The sequence below is a fragment of the Poecilia mexicana genome, unplaced genomic scaffold, assembly GCF_051168715.1.
Source record: "Poecilia mexicana isolate PSO_F unplaced genomic scaffold, ASM5116871v1 scaffold_15, whole genome shotgun sequence".
Classification (NCBI taxonomy): domain Eukaryota; kingdom Metazoa; phylum Chordata; class Actinopteri; order Cyprinodontiformes; family Poeciliidae; genus Poecilia; species Poecilia mexicana.
The window spans coordinates 17185582-17210093 of record NW_028263384.1 but is presented as its reverse complement, the minus strand read 5'-3'; the positions used below and the strand labels follow the sequence as shown (position 1 = coordinate 17210093).

Sequence of the window (24512 nt, the reverse complement as noted above, 5' to 3'; positions counted from 1 at the left end):
CCTCCCGTTTTTTTTTCTTTTTCTTTCTTTCTTCTTTTTTTGGTGAGTTCTGTGCAGACCGGTCCATCCAAAGAATTATTATTATTATTATTATTATTTTTTGCGTTGAACAAGTTGTCAAAGACATTACAACCGGGAGTACCTACAATCTGGTGACACCATATCCTGCCGGTGATCCACTGATGAATCCCAAGGGACACTAATTTCTTCCTTACTCTCATATAAATCCAGATCCAATAAATAAATTTACAAAAAAATCTAGATCATGATAAGAAGCCGATTGCGATAATATGGAGCATTAAATGACACCTTTCGATTTTTGCTCCGCGGAGCTCAAGAAGCTGAAAACTTCACTTTTGTTCATCACTATGGTTGAAATATGAACGGAATAAATAAATAAATAAATAAATAAATAAATAAATAAATAAATAAATAAAGGAAGAAAGAAAATTACAAAATTTACGCGGACATTTTTTTAAAACTCAGAAATAATAAAATTGTGTTATAGTAACTCAAATCTTACCGTTGCTACCTCGATAATATTTATATTAAACGGCGCTGGTTCCGAGAAAACCACAAAGTTTTTGTTTCCCTGGATTCTTACAGAGACAGAGCCTCTTCCTAACAAGAACCAGTACAAAAAGCATTTAATTTTGAACATGGTTTTGATTTTCTAGTAGTGCAGACACGAGAATATTTAAGTAGTGTTCGTCTCTAGTTGATTTATATGATCTAATTGTGTGTATTCCCATGACTGTGTTCATTGGCATATTTGAAAATAGAGCTGCATATGCGTATGAGGTTTGAGTTGAGGTAGAAGTAGGAAGAGAACAGATCAATTTTGATGTAGAGGAGAATGGGTTGGCTTTTAAAAAAAAAAGAAAGCTAAGATGTTTCTTTTTCTTTTGTTTGTTTTGTTTTTACTGCTTTTTGGATATGTTGCATTTATATGGCTATACAAGCACTTAACCGTACTGTCTGAACATGTTTGACATAAAGCCATCACATCTAACTGAATAATTGCTAAGAATAACAAGTGCTATTTTTCATACATTTAAACTGGTATGTTTGGCACTCTTGTTAAACTTAGATGCCAATAATTATGATCCTGACATTTGCGCTTCTTCTGCTCGCCATCTAATAAAACAGTGATTATAAAGATTCTGACAATGTAATGAACTTACAGGACACAAAATGAATGTTTCTTCCTTCTGCGCCCTTATTCGTTATGAGCAAACTTTCCGCATTTTTGAAGCATTGATTTATGTCAAACACATAAAGCTTTTAGATTTAAATCAAACATGCCTCGAGTTTGAACTTGAACTCGAGCGAGCAAATTTTATCCAGTGTTTTGGATGGCGGGTCAAATCTAAACAAGGAGAAATACTGCCATCTAGTGGTTGCAGCGTGGATAGTTGTAAGATAGCATTTTTAAATACACATGCTTTGTTGCTGCAACATTTTTATTTATTTGTTTATTTATTTATTTTTTTGTCCTTGCATTCTTACTTAAATTTCTACGCCAATTATTTTTTTTTGTTCGGCAGCCCAGCCCAGTTTCAGGCTAAGTGCTGAATCGCGTTCATTATTTATGTCAGGGCTTCTCCCTTTCTATTTTTGGAAAAGCGGCAGAAAGCAAGTCGAGCATACGTCAGAATTGGTCATTTATGTTTCAGCCTCCCCTCCCCTCCGCTCTCTGAATTCCCCCCTTCTGTCTCCCTCTGCAACATACCAGCTGCTCCATCCATCCCATCCGCACACCACGTGACCTACTTCTCCCACGTCCTTCAGTTCATTCAGCACCATGGCTGTGGATGCTGCGGATGCTCTCTGCTGCATCCTGCATCCGCGCCGGCTCTCCCTCATCTTTCTCACCGTGACCCTCTCCTCTCTGCCAGCCCCGACGGTGGCGCTGCTCTGCGTCCGCCCCGAAGACACTCTGAGCGGGGATCTGTCCGTGCAGGACGGGATTTTGAGGGCGACCGAGGGGGCTCGCTTCACGCTGAGGGTTTACTACTCCGAGCATCCTAACAGCGCGAACATCAGTGGGAGACCTGACGCCGCACCTGCAGCTCCGTGGATCGCCTTCATAGAGGAGCCGAGCGGCGGCAGCAAGGATGCGGAGAGGGGACTCCACTCCAAGGGGGACCCGTGTGAGGAGGAGAGCTCCCGGAGCTCCGACATAGAACTGCTGGGCTCCTTCAGGTACACTTCAAGTCACAACTCTGTTCTGCTTGAGTTGCTGGCTAAAGACTTGCGCAAAGATGAGGTGATCAAATACTACTCCATGTGTGCGTTTGACGGAGTGAAATGGAAGCACTTCAGGACCAAAGACTTCTGGCTGGCTGTGGTGGAGAGACCTCCAGAGCCAGATGTTTGGGTCCAAGCGGGGGTCTCTGTGCTTTTATTAGCGCTATCTGCCCTGTGCAGCGGGCTGAACATCAGCATGCTGGCTCTTGACCCCGTGGAGCTGCGGGTCCTGCAGAACAGCGGCACAGAAAAGGAGCAGAAATACGCACGGAAAATAGAATCCGTGCGTAAACATGGGAACTACATCCTCTGCACTGTGGTGCTGGGCAACGTCCTCACAAATACGTGTTTTGTGGTGTGGATGTGCCAGATTTTGGGAATGACCGCACTCTCGACTACCTCCTGCACTTTGGGGATCTTCTTTATCGGAGAAATATTACCCCACTCCGTTGCGTCCAGGCACAGCCTCGCCATCGCCTCAAAGACTCTGTGCGCCACCCGTTTGCTGATGCTAATTTTCTTCCCCATTGCATACCCGGTGTCCAAGATCCTGGACATCATGCTGCACCAGGAAATCAGCAGCTTTTACACCAGGGAGAAGCTGGTGGCCATGCTGCGCGTCACGGATCCATATCATGATCTGGTCAAGGAGGAGCTGAACATCATCCAGGGAGCCCTGGAGCTGAGGACCAAAACCGTGGAGGATGTCTTGACCCCTCTGACAGACTGCTACATGCTATCATCAGACGCAGTCCTGGACTTTTGTACCATGTCCGACGTGATGCAGAGCGGCTTCACCCGAATTCCAGTCTATGAGAACGACAGGTCCAACATTGTGGACATCCTTTTCGTGAAAGACTTGGCCTTCGTGGATCCGGACGATTGCACTCCCTTGAAAACAATCACGCAGTTCTACAAGCATCCCATGCACTGCGTCTTCAGTGACACCAAGCTAGATGTGATGCTGGAGGAATTCAAGAGAGGTAACCCAACTTTAAGACCCCTAAAGAGGTCTTGTCTGTGGAAATAGTCTGCAAACCTCCCCCTGTGTCTTGTGTTTTCACATGTCCAGAACTTGCATGACTTATGAGTGAGAAATCAGTGTTAAGTGCGTGAGGCGCCACATGGTTTGGAGCAATCTCAGGGATACATTCTGCCACCTAGGAGTTAACTGTGCTTTGAAGTGACATGCAGTTAAAAACTACATTTTCCCTGCAGAAGTAAACGCATACATCAGTTCATTGGTTTAAAGTGGATCTGCCAGAAAAACACTTTGATCCCCAGAACACTGAATGCCATATGTGAAATGTGAGAATGTGGATATGGTTCAGCCAGAGGTTAGAAAATACTAAGAACCATAACGGCGTTGTCTTAAGAATTTGATGAGTGATATAAGTCATTTTCTCAAAACAACCCTCTGAAACACATCTTGCCGCTTTCCTCATTTTTGTTGTCCTCTTTTCACAATACTAAAAGCCCCACTCGTCAACAATGCTGTGTAAAGACTATTTCCCCTCCACAGAATTGTTTCTGCTTGCACTTAAGTTTTTTATAATCATCAAACAAATGTTAATATCGGACAAGCATAGCCTTAGTAAACATAATTAAATGATAAGCTAATTTTTTTTATGAACAGTCAAAGTTAAAATAAGAAGGAAGCTGGACAAAAACAATTTCCACAAGATACTTGCAATTGCCGAAACCAGCGCTGAACAAAATGAATCATTTCACCATTTGCCAAAAATAAAGTTGATGATCCACAAGACTTTTGGGAAAACATTTAGCGGAATAAGAGGACAGAAGTGGAACTTTTTGGTATATTAAAATATAATAAACTGTCTGGTAGACTATAGACATCCTAAATGCTTGATGGAAGGTGTTGCCTCAAGGGTGGCACAACTTTTGTATGGTGGTAAAATGTGCTGATTCGCAACATTTGCCTGCAGCGAAAGCAAACAGACACACATTTTCAACCGTCCAAAATAAGTTTAATAAAATGCAAACTTCACTGTCCTGTAATTTCAACGTATTTCTGTGACTCAGATTTATTGCCTAAAAAAATATCAATGCTGACTGATAGTGACAAGCTGCCTCTGACAGTGATAGCATCTGTTCACTTTGAAGCAAACATGTCTTAGGACTCCAGTCAGTCTTGAAAATAACACTGAGCATTTAGAATCAGCGCTTTGGAGAAAGCAATTCATGCTGCTCCACTTTCAGCATCAAATCAAATTTAGATGATGAGAAGCTACAGGCACAACTGTTACACACGGATTACAATTTTGAAGGGCCTTGCAAAATTATTGATACCCTTTGAACTCTGCAGACACCAACTGCAAAATACTTCATTGGGATTTTGTGTGAAAGATAATAACGATGAAGTATAAAATAAAGTGTTACCTGGTTCTAAAAAAATTCGAATGAAAATCTGAGAAAATGTGGCACTCCTGGATCTTTTTGCCCCCTATTCTGTGAGAGGGTTTGCATATTTGTTGGATAACATAAACAGCTTCATAAAGACCAAGAAACACACCAGGCAGGGCACGGGCAAAGGTATGGAGAAGTTTGACCTTTGATCGTCTCACAAAGCGTTGCTTAATCAGTCATCTGAAAATGGAAAAAGTGCAGCACAACTTCAAACCTACCTGGCTGTCCCCAAAGCTGACAGGCCGGTCTGAAAAAGCATTACTCAAAAAGAAAGTCAAGAAGTCAACAAAGGTATCTCTGTGCAAGATGTTACCAAAATTGAACCTTTGGGCCTATAAGCTTATAGGTAAATGCATACAAGTCAAAATTGAGAATCTGCAGTACAGCTGGATTTGAAGCTATAATTGCAGCAAACTGTTGTGATTCTACAAAGTGTTGACTGATGGGAGCTACTTACATGTTTGTTCCACACATCAGGTTTTTATTTGGAAGCTAGAAAACCATGCATACTACTTCCTGCGTAGTGACGCACTATTTTGTGTTTGCCTGTTTGTCACATGAAGCCCAAATAATATGCAATAAAATTTGTGGTTGTAATCTGAAAAAAGTTCAAATGATATGAAACCATTTGCCTTACATTGCAAGTCTGTTTTAGTTTAACAGAGTTCAACATTTCGATTGATGACATTGTCCAGTTTTGATAGTTTGTCACTTAAAAGGGCAAGAGGTCAGCTCAACATTTACATGATGACCCCACTGGTTGACCTACGACCTGTGATGATTCAGGTTGTGTGAATGTCAGAGTTATGGAAGGCAAAGTCCAGATTCACCTTTATTCGTCTATAGTGTGCTTAAATTTTAACCCACTGTGCTTTTAAAATCCTTTCATGAAAAATTCAGCCGCAACCTTTTGCTCTTCTTCTCTCCAGCTTCTCTCTGTTCTCTCAAGGATTAACACTTCCCGCTGTTCAGGAAGCTTGGCTGGAAGCCGTAAGGATGTCTCGCTGAGCAGGGTTCGGGGTGTTGCTTTGAGCGGAGAATGAAAATGCCATCAGCAATTTAAAAAAGCATAAGTGAGGACAGCATGAACAGACGTCTGCAGGAACGTTAACTTTTTTTTGTTGTTGTTTCCTCTCAGCTTCACAGGTTAAGCACTAGGTGTGTTCAGTTTCAGTTTCAGCACCATGTTTAAATCTTTAATGCATTAAACTGTTACGAAAATATTTTTGGCTATATTCAGAAACAATGGCACCTAATGAAAGCTTGAAACTTTGCAAGTAAAATATAGTTTAAGATAGATTTTTATTGAAATTTGTCAATGGAAATAAACTTGCCTTTCCATGTTTCTGGTGTTTGCATTAAACACTGCAGCTATTTTAAATTAAGACAAGTCTTGACAGGCCAATCATGCGTAAATAATGTAGTTCTCTATTTCTAAAACCCGCTTGACAACTAGACGTAGACTGTATGTTGGTGGAAGACTAGAAAACGCATGACTGAAAGATTCAAAGTATATTTTGATGCAGATTGGCGTTGAATCTGCTGCCGATGGTTTGTTGCCACTAGAACTCCAAAACTTTAGCAATGCCATCATGAGACAAGGACGGTGTGTTTGGTTGTTCCTCAGAAAACAACAACTCTCCGTTTTCTCTGGTAAATGTTACAGTTTGAGACTGGATATCTTTTAACGCTGAATGTAAGTGAATGCATAGTTGTACCAGTCCTGAATAACAGTTTATGTAATGTGTCTGTCACAGTTAAATGAACTCTAGATGGTTTTGACTTCTACGTCAGATGTTATGGAATTTTAAACATATCTACATAATGTAAACTTAAGCTAAACTCAATTCAAGCACCAACTTCCAACAGATGACATGTCTAGGCACTTTACAAACAGGTTCAATTCAGATTCTAACTACTTAAAAAGAAACTGGACTTCTGCTGACGAAACCTTGAACCAGGTGAAGTGTGGGTTTTGGGAAGTGATTTATGTGACCCTAAAAGACCCATTAACGACCCCAAAAGCCCAGTTAGGGGGATTGCTTTCACTAAAACCTTTAAGCCTGACACTGCTAACACAGAAAAGACTTATGGATTAGGGGTGAAACACCATCCAATTTATATGGAAACCATTTCAGTTCGAATTCAGGTTAGATTAGTCAATAAATCCATCTCAACTCAGTCATCTTCAGACTGAGTTACGTACAATATATAGCCTTTTTTTCTTTTTGGAATAAGCATTTGTTAAATAAGAACGTTTCCATTTAAAAGTTTGACATAGTAAAATAAAAAAAAAGTTTAACTGGGGCAAAAAGCAGTAAAACATAAATGTATGATTTAAATACAAATTAATTTTTGTATTAATTTGTATTCAAAGGTATTCATAAGAGTAAAAGACACGATTCCATAATGTGTTAGCAAGAAGCATTCCCACAAAATATATATATTAAATAGCAAATTAAGAAAAGTGCAAACAACTGTAAAAAATAATTCCTGAAAGGGATGTTGGGTTAAAAGTTGATTGAAAATACAGGCATTTTACATTTTATTTGAGATGTATAAAATATCTGAAACATGACCGTTTTACACATATCAGTGTTTTTTTTAATATATTTTATATTTCTACTACTAATCCATCAGTGCATAAATCATCATTAGATTTTATTTACTTTCAGTTTAACTTTTCCTGTGGCGTAGCTGTTACTTTGTTTCATTAAACATTTGACTTTTATAAGGAGATTTTTCAAGCATGAGTGATTTTAATACATAAAACAACTGAAACTCTGTTAGACCAAATCCAGCTTAGAGTTATACAAATCTTAGTTTAAACTCAATTTTTGTCCACTAGTTGTTTAATTTGCACACATCCGTAAACCTTTCGAAGCATCTCCTCCTCTTTATAGGTGTTATTTTGCAGAAAATTTATCAAAAAAGAAAAGCACAACCTAAAAGAACAGATGATTTTCCAAAATAGTCTGCAGGAGTCTGGGAAACTGCTGGAGTAGAAGCATTTGTGAAAAGAACATTCACAGAGGACCCATTTTCACCCCGGGCATGTGTGTCTGCGTGCGTGAGCATGCCGGGTTTGTGTCGCTCTGCAAGAGTATTATGTAACACGTGAATGATGTAATGCGGTTGCTGGGAACATCAGCTGCTGAGAACAAACCCTCCTCTGCATCACCTGCGCTCTTCAGACACGCTGACCTGAGCTCTGAGAGCAGCCTTGCTGTCTCAGCTAATCTCACACAGCCACAGTCTGATGTGTGAAGATGGCTGCCTGTCAGTCAACCTGATTTTTTTTTTTTCTTTCCCCCTCTTGTTGGACTGGATTAAAGCATTCATTTTATCCTCTGGCAGCGATCCCCTAAATCAGCCTGTCTCCTGCAGTTTGAGCTTCTAAGTAAGGCTGGAGACTGTTTCATGAAATCTGTGTCCAAATGACGTTGTAAATTTGGTTAGGTAACACTAGTAGTTACCAAGCCGACTTTTTTTTTTTTTTTTTTCAAAGAAATACACATAAAAGTTTGAATGTCTACATTGAAGCAGCACATATATATATATATATATATATATATATATATATATATATATATATATATATATATATATATATATATATATATATATATATATATATATATATATATATATATATATATATATATATATATATAAAACAAAACAAAAAAAAAAACAACAAAGAAAAAACATGAAAAATTGTTGCCTCTGACATTTGTCCTGATTTTTTCTCCTTGTGATGTTCAAAGGTTGTGGCAACATTGAGTTCTTGTCACATTCGGTTTGCAGACGCAGGGACGCTGCAGGCCAGTTGTGTCACTGTGTCTCGCAGGCTTGTTGTGAGTGGGGGGTTTGGAGTAGGAGGTTTGCTCATGAGTGCACACAGCATTGTGTTCGCAGAGGTGACAGCAGCAAAGGCGGTTAATTTGACAGATGCGGGCATCATCAGTCGGATTGTGTAATCTCAGCGTTTTACATAAGGGGGTTGAGGTCTTACAAACTGCCAAAATGTCTCCGGACCGATCGCCTGTCCAGCCCGAGAACATGTAAACACAGGCCTGGCGCTGAATTTATTCAAAACTCGACCTCTAAAGTAGATTCCCTTCTTACATGCTCTTGTTGTCTCGACAGTCTGTGTTGATTTTCATCTTGTCCAGTTGGAGGCTGTTGACTGAGAGCTATTTTTAATCCAGTGACGCTGCCTCCCCAGCCCCATTGCATGAGCAGTTTTTAGCTCGGCTTCACTTTCTGAAAACGTTTCCCTCTGTTATTTATTTATTTTTTTTGATGAATGCAGGCAAGTCTCACCTGGCCGTGGTGCAGCGGGTGAACAGCGAAGGCGAGGGGGACCCTTTCTACGAAGTGATGGGCATTGTAACGCTGGAGGATGTGATCGAAGAAATCATCAAGTCTGAGATTGTGGATGAGACAGACCTGTACAGTACGTAGAAACACTTTCAGATTCACAGTTACTACAGTGTTATTAGTGCTGTTTTATTGTTCCCACTTCTCACATGAAAAATATTCCCCCCTCGCGTTTTCATTAGATACACTTCGCTAGTAGCAGACTGGACCACGTCTGCCTCAAAACTTAGTGACATTAGATTTCAACAAGGTGGCAAAATCCTTTCCAAGTGTCTGGTCTATGTTGGCATGCCAGCATGTTGCAGCTGCAGCATATTTGTTATCTGCACACCTGTGATGCCAATCTCCGACTCCACCAAGTCCTGAATAGACTATGAGATTGAAATCTGGTAACTGTGGAAGCCATCAGAGGACATAGGACTCTATTGTCTGGCTCACAAAGCCAATTCAAAATGACAGCTCTGTGACGAGGTGTATCATCTTGCTAAAAGTGACTATCAGAAGATGTGGGTCACAAAGAAATGGACAAGGTCAGTAACAATATTCAGGCAGGTTGTGGCGTCTGCATAAAGTTCTGGCGATGCCTTCAGATAAATGCAGCGGAAACAAGAGACTCGTTGACCTTTCTTAGCAGACAGGAGTGGAAGGTGGGTTGCTCTTCATCTACTTCAAGTTGTATGAAATGTTGTATGAACATTTTTTGAGAAAAAAATGTTTTGCACACCTTGGTTGAAGTCACTGTTGCAACCTTTTCATCCCCCAAACCAGTTACAATCACTTTCGTGACTACAGGTTCACTCAATAAATCACGTGGGAACGCAGACTGCTTTTATAGGCACTCATGAAACAATGGGTCACTCTCAGAGGGTCATTCAATTCAAGCTCATGTTATTTTCACGACTGGACCCTCCACTTCCCCACAACCCCTAAATTTGCTAATCAAATTATTGATTCCATCCTCCCCCTGGGTGAGTTTTCCTGCTCCTTTCTGATACATAATTAATTAGTGCAAATAAATGACCCCGGCTCAGTGATAAGCCCCATAATCCGCTCATTTTTAATTGGCTGGAAAAGCTCTTGACAGCGAGGCCTTTAAATGCCAAACACACTTCAATTCATACTGCTGCTACCATGAGAAATGCTTCTGCGGCTGAAGCATAAAAAACAAAAAAACAAACAAAAAAAAAAAAACTCCCGCTTTCAGAAGCAACAGATGTAAATGTTATACAGCTTTTCTTGCAGTGCTTTTCTCTATAAATCCGCAACGCAGGCTGCAATCTTTTTAAAGCACGCAACTAAATTATGATTCGCAGCTGACAATCGGACCAAGAGACGAGTGTCCCACCACGAGAGAAAGCAACAGGATTTCTCTATCTTCAAGCTAGGAGAAAATGAGCTGAAGGTGAAGATTTCTCCCCAGCTGCTGCTCGCCACGCACCGTTTCTTAGCTACAGGTAATATGTAACGCAGCAAGAAAAGAAAAGACGCTTAAAACCAGGTGCTTGCCTCCTGCTTTACGTGCAGTTGTCTGAATTTGCTTTGCTTTGCAGAAGTGGAGCCGTTCAGGTTGTGCCACCTGTCGGACAAGATCCTGCTGCGCCTCATCAAACACCCGAGTGTCGTGCAGGAGCTGAAGTTTGACCCCAAGAACAAACACGCTCCTCAACACTACCTTTATCAGAGAAACAAACCAGTTGACTACTTCATCCTCATTCTGCAGGTGACGTTCACTTCCCCGCTAGCGCAGCCAGCTGACTAATATAAACCGTCACCGCGTGAATAAACGCACTGCGTTGGCCTAATCTACGTGGACGTGTTGTTGATGCAGGGACGTGTGGAGGTGGAGATAGGAAAGGAAGCGCTTCGGTTTGAAAACGGAGCCTTTTCCTACTACGGCATGCCAGCGCTAATCCCGCCACTGCCAACTGGTAAGTAACATGTTCCAGTGAACCTGCCGCCACAGCGATAATAAAAGCAGCAGAAAGCAGACTTTGGCAAAAGACTGCGGCAATAGCAAGAGGATGTTTTTCCTGTCTTAATGCCACCCAGCGTCTGTCGGGCCGCAGAAGCTGCAGCAGAAGCCGTGGGAAGAAAGTAATTAAGGGAAGTGTTTTTAGAGAATTTCCCAGTGGAAGGACATGACCTGCAGAAGATTATATGAAATCCAGCTAAGACTTGCGAAGCAAGCAGAAATCCTGCCGTACAGACGCTCTCCCTCTGATCTCTTGTGGAGGTTTTGAGCTCATTTTAAATGTCTGATCCTCAAGTTGTGCCTAATGCTATTTGTAAGCTCCTACTAAATATTAAAAAGTCCTATCTTAGGAGATTATGTTAAAAACTTCTCACTTAAGCACATGCTGGTGGACAACGTCCAAACCGAGACGCATCTTCAGTTTTTTCTTGCGTTTGCTTGACTGACTCACTTCCTTGAAATGAACTTGACAAAATGTTTCCAATGACTAAGGCGTGTGTAGCTGCTAACTAAATTTAAGCATTGTGTATCCTTAAAGATCACAAACTGATGCAAATAGATATTTCTGGGACCAGGATTAAGAGGAGACCACCTTCCCTTATCTTCAGCTGTCTAGATGTGGGTTTAAAAGCTAAGAAAATGTTGAGAAAACGTTCCGGTAGCATGACAGACACCACAGGGAAAATGCACAGATGCAGGAGTATTTCAGCAGGATTTAAAAGCTTAAGAACAAACGAACCTCAATCACTCTTCAGGAGTTCCTGAATCTGTCTGCTAAGAGAGACAAGAGGAGGAGACAAATCATAATCGGGCAGGTATACCTCAACAATGCAATCTGAAATAGAAATCTACAAAATGTTGGTAGCAGTATCATTTTGTGGGGGTGTTTTTTCCTCTAAAGTATGGAAATGGGTTCTGGAAGGATGAATATGTTGAGAGTTTGAATATTTTTGGTAGACAGAGACTGGCAGTTTCAGTGCTCTCAGCAAATACCAATAGAAGGGTCTAGATATTATTTGCATTGTAATATGAATATATATTTCTAAATTATTTGAAAATTCTCATTTCATTGCCCTGCGATGGACTGGCGATCTGTCTAGGGTGCAACGCTGCCGAGGATAATCAATGGCTGGATCGTAGTTGCTTGTGCACAAACTCAGGTCAGAGCATGAAAACAAGACGCGGCTTATATGCACATCTGCTGTGTTTCTTTGCAGCCCACAGATACAGCTCCCGAAGCAGCGGCCTGAACCAGTCGGACTCGTTGCTGAGCGGGGGCAGCGTTGGGCAGCTCACGCCGGGCAGAGGGGCCTATTTACCAGACTACTCAGTGCGACAACTCACAGACCTGCAGATCATCAAGGTCCGAGGGCTTTAAGCAAAACACAGAAACACAAGAAAATAAACACTATTACTATTCACTAAAATAAACCTCAATTTTCCCTTCATTATATCCTCAATTAAATCTCAAATTTCCTGTACATTAAGGGTAATAACTTAGGATCATGAGCAAGAAACCACATTTTTAAGCTCCCCTAAATTTTGAATAATGTGCACTGCCTCCCTGCTTGCAGAATTTGCCTTTGATACGTCCTAATCGTGGATTTTGACTTAACGCAGACATCCTGTCCCTCAGTCTTTCCTCCCCACAGCCTCTTTCCCCTAATCACCAAGGATAATTGAGCTCCATTTCAAGCAGGACTATATTGGCTTCATGTGGCGGACATGCCCTCTCTTTTAACCCAGTCTTCATGTTCTGGAAATATGGTCCCGATTTCAGTCAATGCCTTGGCTCGAGAGTATGTACAGGCAGCCATGCATGCAAACATAATGATAATAGTTGTTCTCTGCGTGGCGCAGATCAGCAAGAACCATTACCAGAACGCACTGACAGCCACCCGGATGGACAGCACTCCTCAGACCCCCGATGCCGTGGACCCTGACATTAAAGGGAGACCCCCGGGCCCGGAGGCTCGCTCAAACAGCATCGCTCTCCCACTCATGAGCGCACACACTCGACTGGGGCTGGCGCGCTTTGCACACCTCCATCCATACGGCGGCCTTCACAGCACCTCCCAGCTCAACGAGAGAAACCGCATTGTTCGTGAGTTCCTCGCCTGCTTTACGTTGCAATGATTCAACTCAGAGAAAGAAATAAAATAAAAAGGTAGGAAGTAAAGATAATGGAGGCAATGTCAGTCCAGAAGTCATTTCTTTTTAATATATTTGTAGGCTAGGCAAGTTTATTCATACAGCCCTATTCATATTCAATTCAGTGTCTTAAAGGAAAATTGAGGAGCAAAGTAGAAAATATTGCACTACGAGCAAGAAGTACATTAAATTAAACATTAAACCAACATAAACTAGAAAGAAAAAGTACAAACCCTTGCGAAAAGGTAAGAAGAAATATTAATCTACATATATTTTGCCTTTAAAAATAAAAGTGATGCGATTGACTCCTAGCTTAGAAGAACAATTAGTTTCTACAACTCTCTCTCTAATGGAAATTTTAGTCTCTAATCCTAAATCTTCTGCTCTTATATTTAATATTTGACTGGACTATACAAAAGTACATTAAATAGTAAATGGCAGGTTCTTTACCTCCCTCTACAGGCGGAGTCTAAAACGACCTGCAGCTTTACTGGCATCTCTTTTACTGAACCGTCTTCCCTCCAAACAGGCAGCAAGTCTGATGGGCAGAGGAGTCCAAATGACACAGTGTTCCTTCGCATGGATGAGATTCCTTACATCCACGAGGACCGGCCGGAAAGTTCTGCTGACAATGGTGAGCGGGCTGCTGACCCTCAGAGGTCAAAATCTGTATGTAGAAATGGTTTATTTTGAAGCCCGTGATTTTTAGGTTGAGTGAGGGATAAAAGCTTTGGTTGTGCTTTATCTTTGAAATGTCTCAGTCAGTGCAATTAAGTACATCGGAAAATGTACATTTAAGACCAGTTAGCACCAGGGGTGTTGTAAATTATTATTTTAGTAATCGAGTAATCTATCGATCATTCTGAAGATTAATCAAGTAAGTCAATAAAAAATTTTTTTGATTAAATGAAATACTGCCTTAACAGCAGTATCGATATCAGATATCAACATCTACCCAAATACTCATATTTGTGCATACCCACAATTACTTTTTTGTAGTTTATAAAATTAACTTGTAACAATGATAGCTCACTTTTTAAGTTAACCTGGACAACAATTTTCCAAAAATCTAAAATAAAATAAATAAAAAAAGCAGCAGGTTCACAAAGACACTTCTTAAAAATGTCTATACTACAGTTTATGGTTTATGAATTCATCTTAAATCAGTTTATTAGATAAACTCTCACTTTACCCGGCCATTTATTTGTGTCCATGCGTACAACTGGATTTGGCTCCTTCGTCACACGGAGAAAAACACACACCAGCTATGTTCCGCCACGAAGTGCTCCACCACCCGTTTGTTGCGACCGGGATGGCGGGAAATTTATTTTCCGGTTCATCCATGAAGCTGCCCACTGTGTTTTGCTCCGCCCGTACGCATTCGTCCGCGCTCTTTGGCGCCGTTCGCTCTGAACCAGCCGCTAGGCAGCAGCTCCAGATGGAGAAAGGTTATTGTTTAAATTGTTCACTTTGAAAATAAATTAGAAAAAAAAAATGTATTGACAATTATTTTAATATGATGGGAAAGGTCTGCATAGCTGGAATGTTGTTGGAGCGATTCCAGGTTCCTCTACCGCCATTTTGGCGAACGACTGAGCAAGAAACTCAAGAATAAATTGCAAACTGACCTGCAGATTTGTGATTGCAGCTTAAAAAGAAAAAAAGTTGATTAGTCAGCATGGTTAAAACTCAGTATATAAGTTCGGTTAACTACTTCAGGGTCGGATACAATTTTTTAAAACTACATTACAAGCTTTACTCATGTGTTACCCAAGTAACATTAGTGGAGGTGGTACAGCTACTTCCACTAATACATGTAATACATCCTTGGTACGTGTAATACTGCTTTAAGTTAAAGTAATTTTGAGCATTTTTTCCCCCACCTGTGTGAGATTTAATTTAATGAGGAAATCTCTCATGTTTGTTGCAGATGTGCCTACGGAGCCGTCCACCTCCCCCTTCATCAGCTCCCTGTCCCTGTCCAGCTCAGAGGAGAACATCGGAAAGAAGCTCCTGCGTAAACTGAGTGAGTGAGCAGCTTGTCGTGAGCGCCGGTGCCACAGCTCACCCACACACGCTGTCAGATGTGCCTGAACTTTTCTGTCAGCTGCAGCAATAGTCCCGAGCGTCTCCTAGCAACAGATTACGTGTGGTGTCCCTGTAAAGCAGCCCACTACTTCCTGTCGAGCAGCTCCTCCAAATGCAGCTGTTCTTGCTGGCACAGATTTGTGACTAATTTTTTCTGAAATAATTCAGTCATTTTTGGCTTCGGCTGAGTTCCGCCCCAGTTTGAGTCAGATGCAAAAATTGAATATTACGCTTAATCTCAGCTGCGGCATCTGGAGAATGCAGGTATGTCAACCGGCTGTGCCAGATTACCATGTTCTCCTCTGTTTCTAGGTAACAAGAGGAGGAAAAAGTCTCGAGAAGGAGAAAAGAGTTTGGAGGAAGAGGAGGGGTCAGAGCAGCCATCGGTAACAAGCTAATCCAGCAAAATTGAGGAGGAGGGATAAACCATGCACACCCTTCCTCTTGTTATTCGCTGGACACCCTGCGTACCTAAAAGTTATTTGAACTTGTTCAACTCTTCTTCACCCACTTATAAATCCTCAGGACCCCATGGATACATCCCGCCCTCTTTTTGCCTGGAAAAAAAAAAGAACTTGATAGGACATACTTTAACAACACATCCGACAAGTTAACTCTTTCAGCAGACTGCATGGGCTTCATTCAGTTTTATCCACTTTCTTGGTGCAAATCGTCTCCATATTACCTTTTAATAGTGGGCATATTTACAATGAAATACCTTATACTGAAATACCAAAACATCAAAGTATGAAACAAGGTTTACTTTACTTGAACAAACAAAAAAAGTGTTTGGTAATTATTTTTTTCATTATTATTGATACTGTGTGGTAGTTTCCACATTCTGAAAATGACTGCAAAAGAAGCTTATGATGTTGCCAACCAGGGGCCCGACTACTTCCAGCACAACTGACAACACAAGGCGAAATAGAAAAGGCCACCAAACAGGAGCACAATTTACACATAGCTTCTTAAAAAAGCCATAAAATTGCCAATTCTTAGTCTGATTGTAAAGAAATCAGGTAAAAGTAAACAAAAAAAAGAGAGCAAAGTTTCTTTAGTTTACATCTATACGAAAAGTGTCAACATCGCCAGTGTATGTGATACGAAAATAATGCAAGTCATAAAAAAAATGCTTTAATTGCAGATTCATGAGCACATTACATCCTTTTCCAGATGCTGTCTTCTGACAGAAATGCTTTTTCTACATAAACATCTGCTTTTCCCGTCAAAACATTCCCGTCTGTCAACAAGTAGCCAAATGGGCACAACTGCAATACTTCTACCCAACAAACATCCTCAACTTTCTACTGACTTGATCGCATCCAGCAAAACAGTCTAGGGAATTTCATCACCTGCTTATAGCCTAATGTAGGGGAGCTTTAGATATTAATATTGTTTTTTTTATCGGTACCAGTCACTAAAGCTGCATACACCAGCTAATTAATAAGCTAAAAGGGTTTAGGGATCTGTGGATCTGGGGATTCAAACAGATAGCTGCTGCAGTGCTATCAAAAGTATTCACACCCCTTGAATATAGTTTAATATGTCACAACTAGAAACTCTGAACCTGTTCAGATTTTATTTGTTAGATCAACTCAAAGAAGTGCACAACTATGAGGTTTCTGACTGAATGTTTATTTATTTTAACAAATATATATGGTGACCAATTAAGGCAATTAGTTAGACTGGATTTATTTAGTAGTATCAAAATAAAGGGGATTGAATGCAACTGGTTGTTATTGTCCCTATATATTTCTTTAGAAACAGATTGAAAAACAAATTTCCTCTTCCTTAACAATTATGAAGTGAACATTTAGTGAAAAAAAAAAAAAAATCATATCAAAGTCTGAGGTTGTGACATGACATAGCACGGGCAAAGAGGTATGAATATGTTTGGAAGCGACTGTATACTTGCATGTTTGTTTCTGCTCCTTGTACTGTAACCCTGCAAAGGCCCTGTTTCTCTTATGCATGCTAATGTAAAAAGAAACTAACCTCCCTGTGAAAGTGAAGTCTGCAGTTAGTCTAAGTAGATTTTATAAGTCTGACACAGACTGCAGGCTAACATTTAACACAAAAATACCTTCATATAATAGAGAAACCTTCATGAAAAGGCTCCTTTAGGAGCTCATAATAAGGCACAGGAGGACAGAGGTCATTTGAAAGGCATGTCAGTGAACTTACTCAGATAATCCTACATTACTGCAATAATGAAATGGGGTGGTTTATTTTAAAATAAATAAATAAGAGCAGATTTATGTTTGATATTTGCTGATCTGTATTTTGAAATTGTGCCAGGTTCACTGCCAAACAGAGCACAGGCAGAGATTTCAGTGACGAAAGCCACTGAATCCACACTAACGTCAAGTCGACGCCCCCCCCCCCCCCTCTCCTCTGTTAACCCTCTTCAAACGCAGCCGATGTTTGGAGACTCTCCCTGATTTAATTCATTCTGCCTGGGACGACAGTGTAAGTACAAAGGATCCTGCACAGCTAAGCTACTCGGAGTGATCTGGCAAGCGCAGAACACTCAGGGGTAAAAGTGTCCTGATCCGACAGCTGACTCAGACAGAGAGGATTTGAACGTGGCATAAAAATGCTTTTAGAGAATTTATAGATTTGTTGGGACTGGTAAAAATGTTTTGGATTTAAAAAAAAAAAAAAAAAAGAAAAAGAAAGTTAGGTTTTGCTATGTAAAATCCAAATGACTATATGAAGATGTAGAGAAACATATCATTTGATCTAAATGAGAGATTATATTAATAAATTTACTAACCTATTACTCCTGCATCGTTTGTTTTTGTTCCCGTTGTTCGGCATTATCAATTTAATTTCCCAAATTGTTACGATACGCAAACGTTGCACTATTTTTAACACGATGTGCAGAGAGGTTGTAAAGATAACCCTCGTCAACTGATTTAGAAACAATACAAACATAATACTCATAAGTCTTTATTGGAAATAACCAGGTTCCAATCAACTCTTTCAGCCTCAATTAAATTGCTTATCAGTCTGTTTGCAAGTGTTCTGTACATAGAGATGTGATAGCAGGCTGGTTGATCATTAGTATTTTTTTTGAGCAGCAACTCTTGCACAAGAGCTAGTCGGAGGGTCAACAATAACAGGCAGGAACCTGACAGGATCGGAAATATCAAGACAGCCTGTAGGACTGAGCACACATTTCCCTGTAGTTGCGACACCCGTCAGGACTGATCGATGCTGCTTGTGCTGACTGGAACTGGTAAGAAATACGACACACACACACAGGTTTTAAACAAGAAAATAGTTATAATTCCACAGGGTATTAATAAATTACATAGTTAAAAGTGAAATGCATTCCTGAGAACAATAGTTGAAGTTTCATCCAGCTACAATTTTCCCTTTTTTACACGTGGAGAAGAAGGAAGCTCGAGAAATTGTGGTAAAACACAGACAAGCTTTTCCGATGACACAAAGACAAACAACAAAATTAACACGTGGAACAAAACAAAGAACGTGATTTATAACAACATGTCCGTTGTACGAAAGGACAAAAACTACCTGCACAGAAGCATCCCTATTCAGGAGTTGCTTAACTTGTTTTAACACAGTAAATTAAAATTCAGAAACAAAATTCTCATTTTGTTACAGATAACAAAACATCTGTGGGAGAACCACCATCTCTGGAAGTGCCGAGAGCTGCGAGAGGATCCTACTGCACCGTAGTAACAGCCTCATGGATGGACTCCGCCACATAGTCGATGTTCTTGCTGGTCAAACCACACATGTTGATGCGACCACTGGCCATTAAATAGACGTGCTTCTCCTTCACCATGTATTCTACTTGTTTAGCTGCAGAAGATAAAAGCAAAGAAGCAGGAAAATTAGAAGTTTATAGTTTTCCTCTTAGGCTTCTGTACATTCGCCTTTTGCTCTTAGTGTCGAAAGCACGTTCTTGAACTCACAGTTGAGGCCTGTGAAGCTGAACATGCCGATCTGGTCTGTGATGTGGTCCCAGGTCCCTGGAGTTCCCAGAGACTGGAGCTTGGCTTTAAGCTGAGCCCTCATCAGTAAGACTCTGTCAGCCATTGTCTTCACGTTGTCCTTCCTGAATGGTTAAAAAACATGGAGAGTCCAAAATCAAACATTAACTTAGTTGGCTATTGAAGTGAAATGCCTTGCAAAGTGATTCTGTGAGGAGATTTTTCCACTGACCACTCAGAAAACAGCTCCGGTGAGTTAAGCGTGATTGCGACAATGCGAGCACCCTGAGACGGTGGGTTGGACCAGGTGGTCCTGACAATCTTCTCCATCTGGGAGAGAACTCTCTTCAGGTTATCTGCATCCCGTGTCACGATTGTCAGGTTACCCACACGCTCATCTGACAGGTAAGCAGAAGTAGCATTGAAAAAGAAGAACAGGTTTTGGTTTAGTGTTGCATCACTGTGATATATTTCCCATAACTTAATGCAATTGCCTTTCAGAAAGGTGCGATTTGGTTTTTGGAAGACAATACTTTGGAATGCCAAAGTTCTCATACACTTTAATCTGGCCTTTATGGTAAAATGGGGAAAAAAATACAATTTTGTTGAAGGAAGGCCGCAAGGAGTCGTGTTTACAGTTTGACATAAGCTGTGAATGAGACAGGATACATGAGGAAGAAGGTTTTCTGGTCAGATGAGAAGAAAATTTAACATTTTGACCCACATGCAAAAACATCATGTGTAAAACATGGAGTTCATGGGAGACTTTTCCTTTCACTTCACAATCATGCACAACTTCTATCAATCTTAAAATCCCAAAAGAAATGTGACATGTCTGTGTGACAAAATGTGGAAAAGAATGAACGCCTTTGTAAAGCATTGCAATTCACTTTTCAAATAGGACATGAGATTTGTTTTACGACTACTGTTCTTACGTCGTGTGACCTTTCTCCGTGTACTGACTGGTTACCTACTGTAGAGTCCGAAGTTCTTTGAGAAAGACTGAGCACAGAACATTTCAATGCCCATGGAGACAAAGTAGCGGACAGCCCAAGCGTCTTTGTCAAGGTTACCCGAGGCAAATCCCTGATAGGCCGAGTCAAAGAACGCAAACAGTTTTCGCCTCTGCGAAGAAAAACGCAAATTATTACCCAGTAAAATGTGAAAAATGACAGATCACTGAGCGGTACTAAATAAACAATGCACTGATGATGTGTATTTCTAAAGCATTATACCATCATGACTTCAGCTATCTGCTTCCATTGCTCCTGCGAGGGGTCCGTTCCAGTGGGATTATGGGCACAAGCATGTAGGACAAAGATGGAGCGCTCTGGACAACTCTGCAGGGAAAGACAGCAATGCAAACTCATATTAAACGTAACAACTCTGAATCTAAGTTTAGTAATATTTAAGTGCTTGCCTCCAAGTCCCTGAGAAAACCTGACAAATCGAGACCTCTCTTCTCTGCGTCCCAGTATTTGTATGGGCGCACGTCCTCAAAACCAGCACTGCTGAACACGGCGTTGTGATTTTCTGGAACAAACAGTGAGGACAGGTTTTACACCACAAGTTTTTTTTACTGCCAAAGCTTCCTGTAGATAAAAGAAGATTGGTTTATTGGTGTTACTCACTAGCAACAGACCACTGATAAGAGGCGATAGCAGTAGGACATTAGTAATTCTCAGAGCACAGATCTGCAAGCCAATCAAACTCTGCAAATGAGGGGCTTGTCTCCAGATCAAGCAGCTTCAGTTCTTATTTTAACGTGAGATCCTTTATTGTTCATATGTCAGCATGTGCGGACATACCCCAAGTAGGTGCGGACACGTAGACGGGTGTTTTAGTGTTGTTGCTCCCATTGTAGAATCGCCTCAGGAACTCTGCACCGATCTTCAATGCACCGGTACCACCAAGACACTGGACACCGCCCACCTGAGCGAAACAGCAGGAGACCGTCAAACCACATGTGAAAAGATTGAAAACTGAAAAAAAAATAAAAATAAATCCCCACACAAATTTCTACAACACAAACCCTGTCCTCCCGAATGGCAGGGCTGTCGTCTCCCAGTACAATCTTGGAGGAGGAGGATCTGAACTCAGGGAGGCCCAGGATGGGCAGGTACTCGTGGTTTAGCCTGTCGTCGTGAACGATAAGCTTCTCCACCTTTTTCACCACCGGTAAAACCCACGGCTTGCCTTCATCGGTCCTGTACGCTTCGGGACACCGAGACATTTGTCATTATTTCAGATGACCTTAGAATATAATCTGAGCATGTCCCCCAAATGACTGACGAGTAGGCCAAATATTTTTTTTTTGATATTAAATGCATGGAAACTTAAAATTTCCACCATCCCATCATCAAACAACATTGTGTAGCCAACTTGATACATTCTTTTTAAGCTTAGTGACGAATCTAACAGAAGTTACGACTACATGCTTTGAGCATTAATAGATAAAATGTGTTAATTTTCTGTTACAATCAAAACGGCTACCGCTGTTAAAGAAATAAAAAAAAATAAAAAATCTCTTATGTAATTCTCCTCTACCCCACACCAAAAACAATTCAAAATAAACAAGAATAGACAGGGAAATGCTTACAATTTCTGTGTTCCATTAGATTCATTTTACGTATTTGTTTTGTTTGGGTTCTTTATCTCAGCAAAAGGTGATTAAAGCCACGCAGGTAACAGGAACATAATTATATTTCCTGACAAAATATTTCACATAATGTAGAATGTGAATTTAAACTCATCGGGCTTCTAGTAAAGTTACAATTTACACGACTTGTCCAATGAAAAACAAAAACCTACATTCAGAGTTGACCAATTAGTTTGTTGAGTTTTTATGTAAAAGCTTGGAAAAAGAGTATTTTCTCGTGGGGACTTTATGGCTGTAAGAAATAAATCCGCATTGCTCCAACCAGACTAAGCAACATCCACACATATCTAGTGACATTACTTTAAATTAACATATCACTGTTTTCACGGGTTCATTGGAATTCAGCATAAAGAAATGAATGATTTTGGTTAGAGCAAGTAAACAAAAAGTGAACAGCTTCATGCATGCTGTCCCGAACAGCAGAACAAAGGTGATCCCAGCCCATAACTGTTCCAAGACGCACCTCACATGTGCGCACTTTCATCATCTCTCGTGTGTTTTTGCCAGGTAAAGTATAAGCAAACACCTGATAAGGAGCGCAACATGTAATAACCTCTTTATCCCAGGAACAGAGATCATCAGCTTACACCAACTCCACCATGTTGACAGTTTTTTTTTTCTCGTTTTATACAATGACTTGATAATAAAATAAGTAAATAAAAGCTACCAATTTATTTATTTATTTTTTTCAATTTTGTTTTGACTTTAGTGGACTACTTTCTTCAGCTCTGTAAATAACTCCCCTTGCATGTGGCACCAGACACTGTGTGCCCTACATTTACCAGCTGCGCAGTAGCTTTTGGCCATCTGTAGCATTGTGCGTCTTGCACGGGATGGGGATTACATGACCTCAGCCTCCGGTACTAATCATGGGACTAGGCTGGCCTTGTCCTGCCATGACAAAGCCACACAATGTTTCTCACACTACTCATTTGAAGGAGGAATTTACTCTTTCAATACCAACGCGGGAAACACTTGTAGTGGGGACTGGGGGCGTTTGATCTTTTTTGTTTTAAAAGAGAAGACATCATATTTAAACCCCTACAAGTGGAGCGTTCTTGATGACGTCGCAATAATCCAATCGACTCTGTCAGAGAACAGAGGTGACTTCATAGAACGCCAGAATAAGGTAGCGAAAGCTGTAGAAATAAAAATAAAAGGGGAAGGGAGAATTATGATTCCCTAAATAGGCTGCTTGAACACAATGGGTCTGATTAATCATACGCCACCCCCTTTTGGGTTTATTATTGCTGATCTGATATTGCAAGACATTCGTAGACGCTTCAAATCGCATTTTATTTATTTTTTTCTATCAAGATATTATAAAACTCATAGCAGTTAAAATGCACTCTGACTGTCATTGTAAGAGCTGCGTTAAATTTAAATAACATTAAAAAATAATAATAAAATTAATGTTATGCCCTTCCTCACTTAGAGACGACGTCCCTGGACATAATTTTAGGTCTCAGAATTCAGTGTAACGCCTCATCATTGCGCCATGCAGCAGCTGCAGATGCCCCTGCACGGTTACCATGGTTAACGCTTTACAGCGCGCATCTTACCTCCCACTCCGAGGTTCACCTTATTTGGAAACTGGTCGTTATTGAAGTCCTGCGTAAGTTTAAAGACAGCAACGGGGGCTGCTTGCTGCACGTCACAAAACACCGACATGTCTTCTTTTAAAGACGGCTGTAGCGGCAGGGAGTTGTCACCTGAGCAGCAAGCTAACTGGATGTAAGAAGACTCTCACCTTCCACTCGGCTTTCAGTGGCGTCACAGTGGGTGTGAGTGGATTAACCAATGGGACTTCGCCGTGAACATGTCGTCAGTGGTTTTTGCCAGGTCAAAGTTCGAAAAAGAAACACCTATTTGTTAACCAATGAACGCCTCCGAGTCATGACTGACAAATCTGAATACAAATCTTTGTGGTTCAGGTTGTCATTGCAATAAAATTTAGTACCACAAGGTGGTGGTAGAACCTCGTGGACTTTGTTTCGGGACATTAAAACGGAATTGCAGTAAATAATGAAGTCAGTTGGAATGCCTACCAAAAGGTATTCACACTCCTTGAGTGGTGGTCACAATCACAAGCCTCTATTGCATAAAATTCTAATGGAATTTTAGAATAAAGGACTTCTCCTTTATGTACCATTTTGCGTATAAAAACTTACATTTTGTTTTCATCTGAGCCAAGCAGCTTTTCTAAATGTGTTCAACACGCAGTAAAACATACCATCCAAATGGAACTTCTTCTGACTTTCTGTCAATAAAACTTTTTTTCTTTTCGCTCTCAAACTTCAGATTTGTTGAGTACAGAACAAATAGCTATGCTATATGCATATTATTTATGAGTAGCAGAGAAAAATTGTTTGGGAAATAAAAATGCACTCTTGGCTCTTTTATAAAAGTTTTTTCTTTAAAAAAAAAAGGCAATCTGTACTTTTCCTTCTGCTGCATATATGCAGAACATTTTGTTTATCTATTAGATAAGATCCCACTAACATACAATGAAGTTTCTGAAGTTTTCACAGTAATAAACTGAGACACCATGTGACAAAATATGAAAATGTTCAAAGGATATAAACACTTTATTAAGACCTTGAAGTCCTGCACAGTTATT

General features: G+C 40.5%; 2 protein-coding genes across 2 annotated transcripts; one reads left to right on the top strand and one right to left on the bottom strand.

Moving 5' to 3' along the window:
• Window positions 1–1338: 1338 nt before the first annotated feature.
• cnnm1 (cyclin and CBS domain divalent metal cation transport mediator 1) lies at window positions 1339–17918 on the top strand. Its single transcript, XM_014984721.2, has 10 exons — window positions 1339–3233; window positions 8993–9136; window positions 10374–10514; window positions 10611–10780; window positions 10889–10988; window positions 12250–12395; window positions 12893–13136; window positions 13713–13817; window positions 15114–15209; window positions 15584–17918. Exons 1-10 carry the CDS (start codon window positions 1805–1807, stop codon window positions 15667–15669), a joined length of 2661 nt encoding a protein of 886 aa, XP_014840207.2. The 5' UTR covers window positions 1339–1804; the 3' UTR covers window positions 15670–17918.
• Window positions 17919–18539: 621 nt separating this feature from the next.
• got1 (glutamic-oxaloacetic transaminase 1, soluble) lies at window positions 18540–23661 on the bottom strand. Its single transcript, XM_014984722.2, has 9 exons — window positions 23455–23661; window positions 21266–21447; window positions 21042–21165; window positions 20654–20766; window positions 20469–20573; window positions 20208–20358; window positions 19466–19631; window positions 19216–19358; window positions 18540–19102 (listed from the first exon to the last, which is right to left on the bottom strand). The coding sequence occupies exons 1-9, from the start codon at window positions 23561–23563 to the stop codon at window positions 18963–18965; spliced, it is 1233 nt and encodes a 410-aa protein (XP_014840208.1). The 5' UTR covers window positions 23564–23661; the 3' UTR covers window positions 18540–18962.
• Between the last annotated feature and the right edge of the window lie 851 nt (window positions 23662–24512).